The 12,027-nt window shown below is 42.4% G+C and overlaps 1 protein-coding gene across 3 annotated transcripts in view; it reads right to left on the bottom strand.

Annotated features, from left to right (window-relative positions):
- Window positions 1-12,027, bottom strand: part of SGCZ (sarcoglycan zeta) — a 242,778-nt gene that overhangs the window by 19,832 nt on the left and 210,919 nt on the right. For all 3 annotated transcript variants that reach the window (XM_066632447.1, XM_066632449.1, XM_066632448.1), the window contains one exon: window positions 7,100-7,172. In XM_066632447.1, the coding sequence (XP_066488544.1) occupies window positions 7,100-7,172 (73 nt within the window). The remainder of the gene's footprint in view (window positions 1-7,099; window positions 7,173-12,027) is intronic.

Below are 12,027 nucleotides of genomic sequence, written 5' to 3'. Positions count from 1 at the left end.
TTTTAGCACAACATGTGAAAAGGAAGTGGTGATGAACACCACTTTAGCCGCCTTGGGTGCCCTTTGGGGAGAAAGGTGGATTACGTCCAACAAACAAACAAACAAACAAACAAACAAACAAACAAACAAACAAACAAACAAACAAACAAACAAACAAACAAACAAACTCTTTCCTCTGGACTCAAGAGAGTCATGTTCACCTTTACCCCCCCATTAGCTATTTTCTCTTGCCACACCCTACCTGGACTGTGTCTCTTCCAACCAGAGGCTTCTGTGATTGGAAGAAAAGCAGTTGGTATCAGAGCATACATGGGAGAAGGAGAAAACATGTCTCCTTGACATATTGCTTCTCTCCTCAAATCATACTGCCTCCCTGCCATCTTTCATTTTGGGCTCACAGGAACAGGAAAGTGAAATATACACAGCCCCATTCAAAGTTCCTTCTGAATCTAATACATGGCCACCTCTAGATCTTCCTCATATTATTTCCTGCAGGGCCTGTCACAGTTAACTTATTATCAATCCTAAAGCTCTCATTGACCTAGACATCTCAAAGTGGAACACTAATTGAACTGAACACTCCATTACTTTTGGCATGGCTGGTTCACTGTACCCTAGGAGGAACTATGGCACATAATAGACTACTTTAATATTAACAGCCCTAAAAAGAGACTGAAGGGGAGAAGCAACAGTGACTGGATTGCAAGCGTAGTGTGTGGCTAAGGTGGGAGTAAACCATAAAAATGAAATGACATCTCAGAGTTCCTAAGAGTGTCATTGTTATGTATTATGAGAATCAGAGAGGTACTAAAGGGAGGATGAGGAAATGCCAGGGAAGAAAGGAAAGGGAGTGATGTAAAGGCAAGTGCAGACAGCAACAAAAGGTGCTGTTGTGAAACAGGTCTGTTATATTTGGCTACAAGAGGGATCTTGTTGTTGTTTGTTTTAAAGGGAAACAGTAGGAGTTTGCATTTGCTTTGCAATGAATGAAAAAATTAAGCGAATGGACCTGACAGGGTTCATTTCTCTCACAGTGATTTTCAACCACAGTGCCGTGACACATTTGTTCAGCAAATGGTCTGCAAGTGTGTTGTGGGAGTTTGGGTGAGGGTCATATATTAGTAGGGCCATTGGGGGATGTGAGCCCCTGGCTGGCAGTGTGATGTGCCTTGTCAATTGTCAAAAAAACTGATGGTATGCTGTGACAATTTTAGTTTAGCCTTCTTCTCAGTGTGCCGGGAGATGAAAAAGGTTGGAAATTGCTGCTCTGTCATAACAGAACAAATGCCGAGTGGACCAGTGGCATACCGTGTCCCTCTGGCATTAGGGGCCATGACTTGCTAGTCAGCCCCCGCCCCGGAAATACCTGACCCAGAAGTAATTGTAGTGACATGATAATATCACCACCAATTGCTTCCAGGTTACAGCATGCTCAGAGTGGTTGCGCAACGCTCAGAGGGACCAACTGCTTTTTTGGCCTTTTCCCCTCCCTCTCTAGGGGTGAAAGGCAAGATAAGAAATATGATAAAGTAAATAAAATGAAAAAGTGGTTGGTCACTCAGAGTGGCTTGCAGCTGTTCTGAGTGCCCACGGGGCCGGGGCCAGGAGTGCAGGAGAAAGTACACTTGAATCCCACAGGTCAACATCCTGAAATGCCTGTCAGATGTATATATTCTAGATTCTTAAGAATTATGTTCTTCTACATTCAACACAACTGACCACAAATTGGTTACCTCTTTACAACACAAGCCCATGCATGCCTTCTCAGAAGTAAGTCCCATTGTGTTCAATGGGACTTATTCCCAGGAAAGTGTTCATAGGATTGCAGTCCAAGTAATTCATATTTATATTTATATTTTCTCCCATTCCAAGTTATTAGAGAAGTGATCGGTGTTACCCAACTTAGTAAATATGAACAGAAAGCTGGGGTTTTTAGGAATTCTGAATTAATTGATATTGAGCAATAGAACATTGTACAGATGTTCAAGCAGTAGTACATTGTATCCTGCTCTTCTACCAGTGCCTCTCTCTCCTGTACATTCTATTCCAAAACCAGCATGCAAGAAGCACAAAGGAAAGAACAACTGAAATGATCAGGGCCCTCTGATCAATGTAGTACATATTAGGGACTCATGGATGGACAGATGGACACACACACACACACAACCTCTTAAGTCTTCCCTCATAGGAAAGAAGACTTAAGAGGTTGTGTGTATGTCCATCTGTCCGTCCATGAGTCCCTAATATGTACTATAGAAATGGAACAATTTTCTGAATTCTCTATGCCTTCAAGAGGGCTTGGCTTGCTATCTCCTGAGCTTTTCAGTAGATGGGGTATTGCAGCTATCACTGTAGCAAGGCTTAGACAACAGAAATAATCAGTAGGGTTCCACCTGTCCTATAATTTCTGAATGTTGTTTAGCTGCACAGACTAAGCGGTTCTGAGACTGTCCACTCACACTTACCCACCTGCTGACTTTCTGACTTGACTACATGCAAGATGGGTTCCTGCTGGTTCCCGGATCACCAGTGCTGACGAGCCCCTCCTGTTTTGCCCACTGTGCTATTGATGCCGCACCCTGGAATTCCCCTTTGTCATGTTAATATACAGAAGCACAGGTACACAATCAGACTTAAAGACACTACATAATTTATGTCAAGGGCTGCTTTGTTGGTTTTTTCCTCCTTAACTAGATTGCATAAGCACAGAAGTGTTCTCTTGCACAGCCTCAGATCAATGGGCATCCTTTCAAGTTCTGTATCTTTTTAAAGGGGTGGGGGGTGAACCACATTTGACTACTTTCTAGCTCAGGCTTTTAATGAAAGGGCACACTCCCACAGTGGTGCTCTTTATTATTCCCTTGGTCTTTTTGAAGAAAGGCTCTTACTGACGCCATGCAGCTACAGCTTTGTAGAAATCACAAAACCATGGTGCAAGATTTGTGTATCTTCAATAAGGATCAGAGTTAAAAGGAGATCCTACTATCTTTGCTGGTTCCTTGCTGCTTGATCAATTTTCCATCTCATTATGCGCAGTGTTGGTTTTCAGGATTAGTTTATAGTCAATGGTACAGTAGCCTTGACACTGGCACAGGGGAAGAAAGCTATTAAATTTGATCTTCAAGCTTTCCCCAGAGGCAGGAGACAACAAAGCAACTTTCCCCCTGGCTCTTATCAAGATGGTGATTGAGGGCACAGATTTCATCATATAGCCATAGCAGCATTTATTGTGTGCAAAAGACATTGCCTCGTTATGCATACCTGGCCATGCTACATCATCATCATTAAAACCAATATTTTGGAGTTTATAATCTGTTCAGGTAGCAATGCCCTTTATGACAAAAGATAGCAATGGGAATCTGATGATTAAATTCTTAAGATGTAATTCATTTTACTGATTCTAAGGCATGATTCTTTTATCCTGATTGTCTCTGCTAATGAAAGTCGGGTTCCCTTAGGTCTTGTCGGGCAGGGGACTTGATGTAACTGGGATTATGTTTTTGCAAAAAGGATTACAGCCTGAAAAATCTTGGCAGCAAAGATTTGCCCCTATAGATTTTATCACCTATGAGTTGAAAGGAATGGTTTTGGGATTCAGAGCCCAATCCTATGCATATCTACTCAGAAGTCTCATTATAGCCAATGAGGCTTACTCCCAGGTAAGTGTGGTAGGATTGCAGCCTTTGGCAATCCTAGGAATAAGCCCCATTAAACACAATGAGATCTACTTCTGCATAGACAAGTATAGCCTAGTGCGGTTAAAATGAGCAAAATACAAATACGAGAATGACAGTGATTCAAATATTGATTTTATTTCAGGTAAGAACTTGGCATTAATATGGCTTTCTATCTAGAATTGATTTCCTAACTCTGAAAACAATCCTCAAGAAACAATAAGAACAAATGCACCATATCATATATAGTTACAGTATAGAATAAATAGACCTGGTTGAATGAGCTGTTATGCATTAAGCTTCTTAAGTAACTTGAATGTTATACCCTTAGGCATGGAGGTTGTGTTGCACCTAATACTTACACTTTTGTTGTGAATTAGATAAGCAACAGTATGAGATTCAAGTAAAATAAAACCGAATATAGTTTTTAAAAATGCTGCGTTACTGACTATGGGGGGAAAAGGTGAGAATGCGTGCCTGGAAAGACAAAGGTAAGCAACTACCATGATTTGTATTTTTATCTTTAAAATTCCATGAGTGCCAAGAGAGTCACCAGATAATAAAGTACTCAAAAATTATGTCCTACTTACAATTGCCATGCTTTTCTGTGCATGAAATAATCTATAAGAGACTTAACTCTTCTCATAAACTGTAGAGTCTTTTTTTAACCCTAGAATAACTAGTATGGCACACAGAAAACTGTCCTCTTGTTTTGGGTTGCTAGATTATCAGATCCTGTCCTATAAACCTCTCTAATTCAGGAAATGGAGGGATGGGCAGCCCAATCTTGAGCTGCTCAGAGGAGCATTGGCCCCCAAATAGTGACCACATGCATCTAATCTAATGGGCTGCATCTAACATTCATCCCCTTCCCCCAGAGGAAGGCCCAAGCCCTGCAATGAAGCTACTCAAGTTTGGGTTGGCTCTTTAGCTGGGGCAGAGTTGAGTGGCTCCATGTCAGGCCGGGAAGCCCAACGTGGGGTTCTGGATCTGGCAGAGCAGAGCTTCACTGGTCCTGCCCCCTCCCGCTCCACCTTCCCCCTCACCCTCCCACCATCCCACAACGCCTCTCTCTTGCCCCTCCAGCTGGCACTGGTGCTGGCTCACTGTGGTCTGGTGCTGAGCTGGCACTAGTGCTGACCCACCACTGAGTATTGCAGGCATGCTGTGCCTTACAGCATGCACCAGTCTATCTCCCCTCAGAGTGGCGCAAAAGTGCTTTGTGGCACTTTTGCAACACTCCCAGGTGGGCGCAAGGGATTTTTGCTGGCTCAAGCGAGGTTCAGGATTGCACTCTAAATGTGTCATTGTCTACTCTGGGGTTGATTTTTTTTTAAGTACAGATACAGACATGGAGGCTTGCTCTCTTCCAACACCACCCTTTCAGCAGCACTACTTCTGCAGAGGCTCTGGAAGGCCTCAAAAGGCCTCAAAAGGCAAGAAACACTACGGGGGAAGGGGCAGAGCAAGAGTGGTGACAGAAAGAGACGCTGCCGAGGTTTTGGGAGAGTATCACATGGGCTGCTCTTTTAGCAACGCCGCTTCTACTGAGGCATCAATTTGCAAACCACCTCTCAATTGCTGAGCAGCAAAGTGATGCTTTGATAGAAGCAGCACTGCTAAAAGGGCAGCATGTATGAGAAATGGGTTCTTCTATACCTTGAAAATATGATCAAAACTTGCACATTTTCTGTTCTGTCATTTGCAGCTAGTCAGGTGCTATGTGAGAACAAAGTGCTTACTTCTGGCTACCAAAGTCACTTCTGGCCCTCACCAAGTGCCATGAATAGTTAGTATGAAAGCGGTTTGACACCCCTGCTCGAAGCCCTCTTCAACACTACCACTGTGCTACATACTGTGTCACTTAACCATTCCTTCCTTCTGCAACAATTTTGCTTATTTTCTAATTATTATTAGAAATAATAATAATAATTTTCTAATAATTCCAGGTTAACTAGTCCCCTTTGCTGAAACACTTTAGATTGAGTAGAAAACACCAAAAGCTGTGCCTTCTTAAAGTAAATGTCTCACCTGAAATTACTCTTACCATAACCTTTTGTGACATGTGACATGAGATGGAACGGCTTCAAAAACAAACTTCACACTGAAAGCAATTGTCTGTTTGTTTTATTCCCCTTGCCATTTACAGAAAAATATTGATCAGTGCCCAGAAGCACAGTCACATCTAAACTTTATAAAAGGCTTCAGCTGGGAAGTCATTTTTTTTTCAGTCTCATTTCAACCTACAGGCTAATTGCAAGTTTTGGAAAGTGACCTTTTAGCGTTTAATCCTAGATGTTTGCAAAAGCATGCAAATGCCACAAGAGTGCCTTGGTAGTCACTAGTTAGTAGTCACTAACTACCAGTAACTAGTATTACTGCTATTAGTAGCAACAGTTACCAAGTAGATACCAAGTTATCAGTAGACATTGATAGTTGTCATCCAGATTTCTGGTGCTCTTTGTAGTGGTTTCTGGATTGTGGGCTTTGACAAGCTTTGGATATGCAGCATTGCAAGAAAACAAGGGATTGAAGCAGCTCAAGAAAAAGAAAACAAGTGGCAAGTCATTTTTAAGGACAAACCTAAGTATGTTTGCCCATTCACTGATATTTTTGGCTTCAATACCCTGAGATAGCTTATAATGGACATGTCCAGATGTGCTCCTTGTAGTACCAGCCAGTCATTACTTTTTCCACTTGCAGTCACATGTGGAATTGCAACATCCTTTTTTTGACAACCAGGAGATATACTGGGGCGGGGTGCAGTAAGCTGATCTTTCCTCTTTTATTCCCCCTGATTCCATTGTATCTGGGCACATGCCTCTCAAAAACAGATGCAACAGTAGCATTAAAAATGGCTCACATATGTGGCCATTGAACTGCTGCATCACTATTCTCAGGGAAGGTCAGATTTCCTTCACTGATGAACATGATAATTTAAGCACAGAAAATATGGGTGGACAATGAATGGATGACAATGACATGTGAACCCCTCTTTAAAGTGTGAAGATAGTGTGAGAATCCCACAGTAAACATATCATCTGCTCAGTGATAGTTCAAGTAAGAATCAGTCCTCGGTTTTGTGCAAAACAAGAAGTAAACCCAATTTTAAATCAATTTTCAAAGCAGAATGGCAACACAGGAATCCTCAGCTTCCACAGTTTCTGATAACTTTGACGCAAGATACAGAATCACAATGAAAAGAAAACATCTGCTCTTTTATGAGAAAGTCTATATTTATCTGTGACTAATTGCTTTTCATTTATCTGTAAAATATTCGGATCTTTATTTGTGAATCAGACAGGTACAATTCATTTACCTTGAACTGAACAATACCGTATCACTTAGTTTAGAAATTAAAGCATAATTAGTCAATCTATTCGTGCTTGAAGACAAAACTGAAGAAGCGCTCTTAAAACACTTACTTGAGGTCTTGTGAAGGTTCTGCTCTGATATGGGGAGTCTCCACAGAGTGTTCAAACACAGCCCCTTCGGTACCTCAAATAAAGGCAGAAATAGGAAACATTTTATTTTATGTATTTTAGGATATCATATTTTTAAAAATTATCCATTATTCCTAAAGCAAATGTATTTGACAGAATTCATTAGTGAATACATCTGTTGGTCGGATTGAATTGAAACATCATGCATGTATCTGCATGTTGTGAATTTTCTCTCAATGAGATAAATTTTTACCACTAGTGGCTAATGAACAGTCACATTTCCTCTTCTCTTCCTGCCTGGTAGTGGCCAATCAGCACCCACTACTACACCATTCCGCTCCTTTTTTCCTTCCAGATGAGCTGGAAAGAGAGAAGGAGCAGAGAGTACCATGGCAACAGTGTGCAGACAGTTTTGAAAGGCGGGGGAGAAGAAACAAAGTGAGACAGAGGAAAAAGCAGTGCTCCAACAGGGCAGAATACTTGGATGCAGTGGCATAGCTAAGGGGGGCAGGTGAGCACACTGGCCCATGTACCATGCCTGAGGGGGTGTCAACCCTCACCCCTAATGGTGGACCTGAGGTGTCCGGGAAGTTCTGAAGCTCAGAAAGATTGTGTGTAGCCTCCTCAGGCTTCAGAAGGCCTCCAGCAGGTCTTCTGAGGCCTTCTTTGGTGTAGGGAGGCCACGTGCAGCCTTCCCAAGTGCAGCCTATCTCCCAGGTGCCACTGGAGGGTTTTCTGGGCATCTGGAACCCGGGGGGTGTTAAGACCCCAGGGGGTTAAAAATGCTTGTGGCCCCGGGTGACAGATCCCTTGACTATGCCACTGGGTGGATGAGTGGGAGACTGAGATCCAAAGAAGACCTCCATAATCACACTTGCCAGTGGGATTTATCCTATCTAGGACCCTAACTGTGGCTGGATTGAGCCTCAAAACAAGATGGCAGTGACAGCCGTGCTATAACCCAGCTGAGGTTGGATGAACTAGAGGTGTTTGAAAACAGTGTGGTTGACTTTTTACTCAGAAGTAAGCACTCAAAAGATGTGAACAGAAGTGTTCAGTAAGATTGAACAGTTGTATTTCTGTTCTGTTTTTGTTCAGCAAGACAGATGAACAGCCAGTTGAACAGAGGCTGTAATCCCATCTTACTCACCTGAAACATACACCTCTAGTCATAACACAGTTCTGGGCCTGACCCATCGGCTGAAGACCTAGTCAATGCAATAGATTCAATTTCCAGCTATCGATCGTGAGTTAATTTGATGCACTTTCTTAAACTGCCTTATCCTGGAGATGGTGGAAACGTTCATAAAGAAATTAGAGATTAAAGCAGACAGACCGTGGAAAGTCTTCCAAAAGGTATCAATTAAATAAGGCAAGAAATCCCCAAGATGCATGGAAGTTTCATAAATGGCAAGGTTCTAAAATATATTTCTCTGACACAGAGCTCAGCATACATCATATCCATCCTAATTCAGTGCAAGCCATAGCTAGTCATGCATTCGCAAATTGCACTCCCCTGAAACTATGGAAACTGAAAATTTAGTACTCTCCGAGACTGACTGGTGTAAACTACTTATTTCTGCTCAATTTACCAGTTACCGAGATTCAGTCCTTTGAAAATGACAACAAATATGGTTTCATTAATATCACTGGAAGCATATATTACAAATTACGGAGCTAAAAGTTCGGTGATAAATGATGTTAGCTGTGTATGCAGAGAATGAACATAATGAGCAGGTATTTGTTATATAAACAACAAATAGGGCATTTCTCAGTAAATCAGCTTGCTCTCAAACGAAAAATGGCAGCACACTCAGCACAGTAACAAAGCCAGGTTAAACTGTGCAATTACACTTTTATTGGCCAAACTCTGTATGCTGAAAATTCAACTCTAATTCAGTTATAACTTCAGGGTCACAGGAAATGAAACCAAACTCAGTGTTGCACTGTTGAGCGCAGAGAAAGGAAAAACAGCAAGGGTTTGTTCTTTTTTTGAAACTTATGATTTTTTTATGAAACTCGTAGATTTTTTTTTTCCTGACAGGTGCAATGCTTTGAAAAAGTTAAATTGCTCCAACAGTCAGGGACTTGATTTGGGCTGAACAATGAACTGAAAAGTGATGGTAGGGAATCTTATTCCAGAATAATGGAATACAATCATGGATAGTACTGGGAGAGTGATTGTCCAAATAAGGAACCTTACTGTGCTACCCTCTGCACATCTACATCAAAGGAAGTCCCATTGTGTTCAGTGGAACTTACAGTCAGGTAAGTGTTTGTAGAATTGCTGCCTCAGGGTGCAGTCCTGAGGTGGACTTGGGCTGGCGCAATTACCTTGTGCTGGCCCAGAAGTGTTGCAAAAGTGCCATAAAGCAGTTTTGCCCCACTCGTTGGGGAGATAGGCAGGTGCACAGATGTGTGCTGGGCTCCCTGTGCCACTGCGGGCGCTGGGGAGAAGGTGAGTTGCATCAGCCGAGATCGGCCGACACAGGGGTTGGGGGTGTATGGAGAGAGTGAGGAAGAGGTGGGAGGGATGCGTTTTGGGGCAGGGAGGGCGGGCGGCAGGCATTCCTGGGGTGGGTGGGGAGCAGGAGGTGGGACCAGGCTCTGGCATTTATGCCGGATCCTGACCCTGTTCCTGGGCAGCACAGCACGGCTTCAGGCTGCTTGGATCTGCACCACCTCATTGGGGCCGCTGCAGCATGACATGGGATAAAGGGAAACTTGCACTGGCCTGCCTACTTCCAGCACAAGTTAGTATTGCGCCCTCAGTTGTGCATGTCTGCAACAAGAAGTTGTCAGTCAAGTTTCACTACAGCAAGGTAAGGATCTGCCAGTGGATCTTAAACACAGATTAACCTGCACTGATGGGTCAAACAGGTTAAACATTTACAAGTTACTGCATGAGGTTATGAGATAGTATCTTAATTATATATGGTTTGAGCCTTGAAATGCTACTTGGCAACATATTGACATGATCAGATCTCCAACCCACTCCCACCATTGGTACCCTGAACTGAAAAGGGTCTAGATTAAAGATATACTAAAACACATCGCCTGTAGAACTTATAGAGCTCATGTAAGCTCTATCCTTATAGAGCTTATAGAGATCCTATGAGGCTACAGATTGTGGGCAGGCAGGGAGAAATGTCAGACTGACCATGCAGACCATGGTTCCTTTTCCCTCTACTTCTCTTTCTTTCTCTCCTTGTTTAGCTCCACCCCTCCTTCCTCTTTCTAAGCCGGCTTCATTTCTTTTGGCTCTTGTTTCCTTCAAGAAGTCTTGCCTCATTCTTTCATCCTTCAATACATCAGACTAGTCATTTTCAACCAGTGCGCCATAGCACATTAGTATGACTCAGATGGTCTGCAGGTGTGCCAAGGCGGTTTGGGAGAGAGTAATTTATTAGTAAGCGGATTACTATTAGCGGATATGAGCCCCCCACCAGCAGTGTGGTATGTCTAACTGTCAAAACACTGGCTCCTAAGCCCCTTCCTGGGCCTGATGCCATGGCATGGGTCTTTGTGGACTTGCATCAGTGATTTCTCTGGTGTAGACCCCTCATGGTTGACATTAAGTTGGAGGCTTAATGAATATTCCCTTCCCCAGAAAGACCTTCACAACTGTCACCCTACAGGATGCAGCAGCAGCCATTTTGACGCTGGTGCACTGGCAGTGGGGGGGACCTAGAGTTTGAGAAATACTGGTACGTTACCAGACAGGTGTGGTATTTCATTATTTTGGGCCATTTTCAAGTTAAAATACATTAAAAATAATTCTCATTATTAAAAATAATACAATATTGAGCAATTTTTGTCCCCCCAAAAAAGGATTGTGGATTACGGAGCGTGAAACAAATTTAGTTCAGTTATGCAGATAAATTTTCTCAGCAACAACCACTGTAATACAGAATTCAGTAAGAGAATTTGCTAGGAATAGCTCGTTAAGACAGTGCTATTTTTCATGCTGTTTTTATTTTCTATGAATTGCAGTAAGAAGTTTCATATAGGTCACCAAGTTGTGACGGCGGATTCTAACAGTGTAACCGTTAATTCCAATGTAATGGAACAGAAATGGCTAAAGATTCCACTTCTGAGTCACTAGTTCACATTGGAGGAGTACCTCAGAATCTAGTGTTTGATGTGGGCCGCCTCTCCCTGCGTGCAATATGATGTCCTGATTGGCATGGCAGACCAGACAAAAGGAGACCCAGGTTCAAATCCTTACTTTGCCATGGAACTTAGCAGGTGACCTTGGGCCAATCAGTCTCTTGCAGCTTCACCTACAACCCTACACAGGGTTGTTGTGGGGATTAAATGGTGGGCGGAGAATCTCACATACCACCCTGAGCTCTTTGGAAGACAGGTGGGAGAGAAATGTAACAAATAATACTGATAGGGTTGTCCCTACCGATATTTTATGGGCATCTACAGATTTCAGCTACCTCTTGGAAGCCACATCATGCTCCAAAAGGCACAATTAAAAAAAAAAAATAATGTGATGTGTACCACAAACCTTGTCTTGTATTTCAGTTCTGTATGGGAAAGTACCCAGTCTACACAGTGTACTGTTTTATGCTATCACTTTATTGCATGAAAAACACAGCAATATCAAAAGTGATTGGCTTCTTTCCATATAGGACCTACAATATTAGATGACTGAAAAGCATAAAGCTTCATTTGTAATGTTGGAATAGATTAAAGCCATAACAGATATTTTCCAAGATGGTCATTAAGACGGTTCTATTTCGATATTGCCATTAGCACTTTTGATTATTACCCCTATAATGGATTCCTAGCTATGCTACCTGTCTTTCTACCTACAGAGCCAAATAACAAGAGATCTAGAAAGTAAAAAATCACACCTATCATTAGCAAGATGCAAAAAGGACAATGACTTATTGAGAAAT

This window comes from Tiliqua scincoides, chromosome 6 (genome assembly GCF_035046505.1).
Source record: "Tiliqua scincoides isolate rTilSci1 chromosome 6, rTilSci1.hap2, whole genome shotgun sequence".
Lineage (NCBI taxonomy): Eukaryota > Metazoa > Chordata > Lepidosauria > Squamata > Scincidae > Tiliqua > Tiliqua scincoides.
Note: the sequence above shows the minus strand (reverse complement) of the source record. Positions and strands in the feature narration are given on the sequence as shown.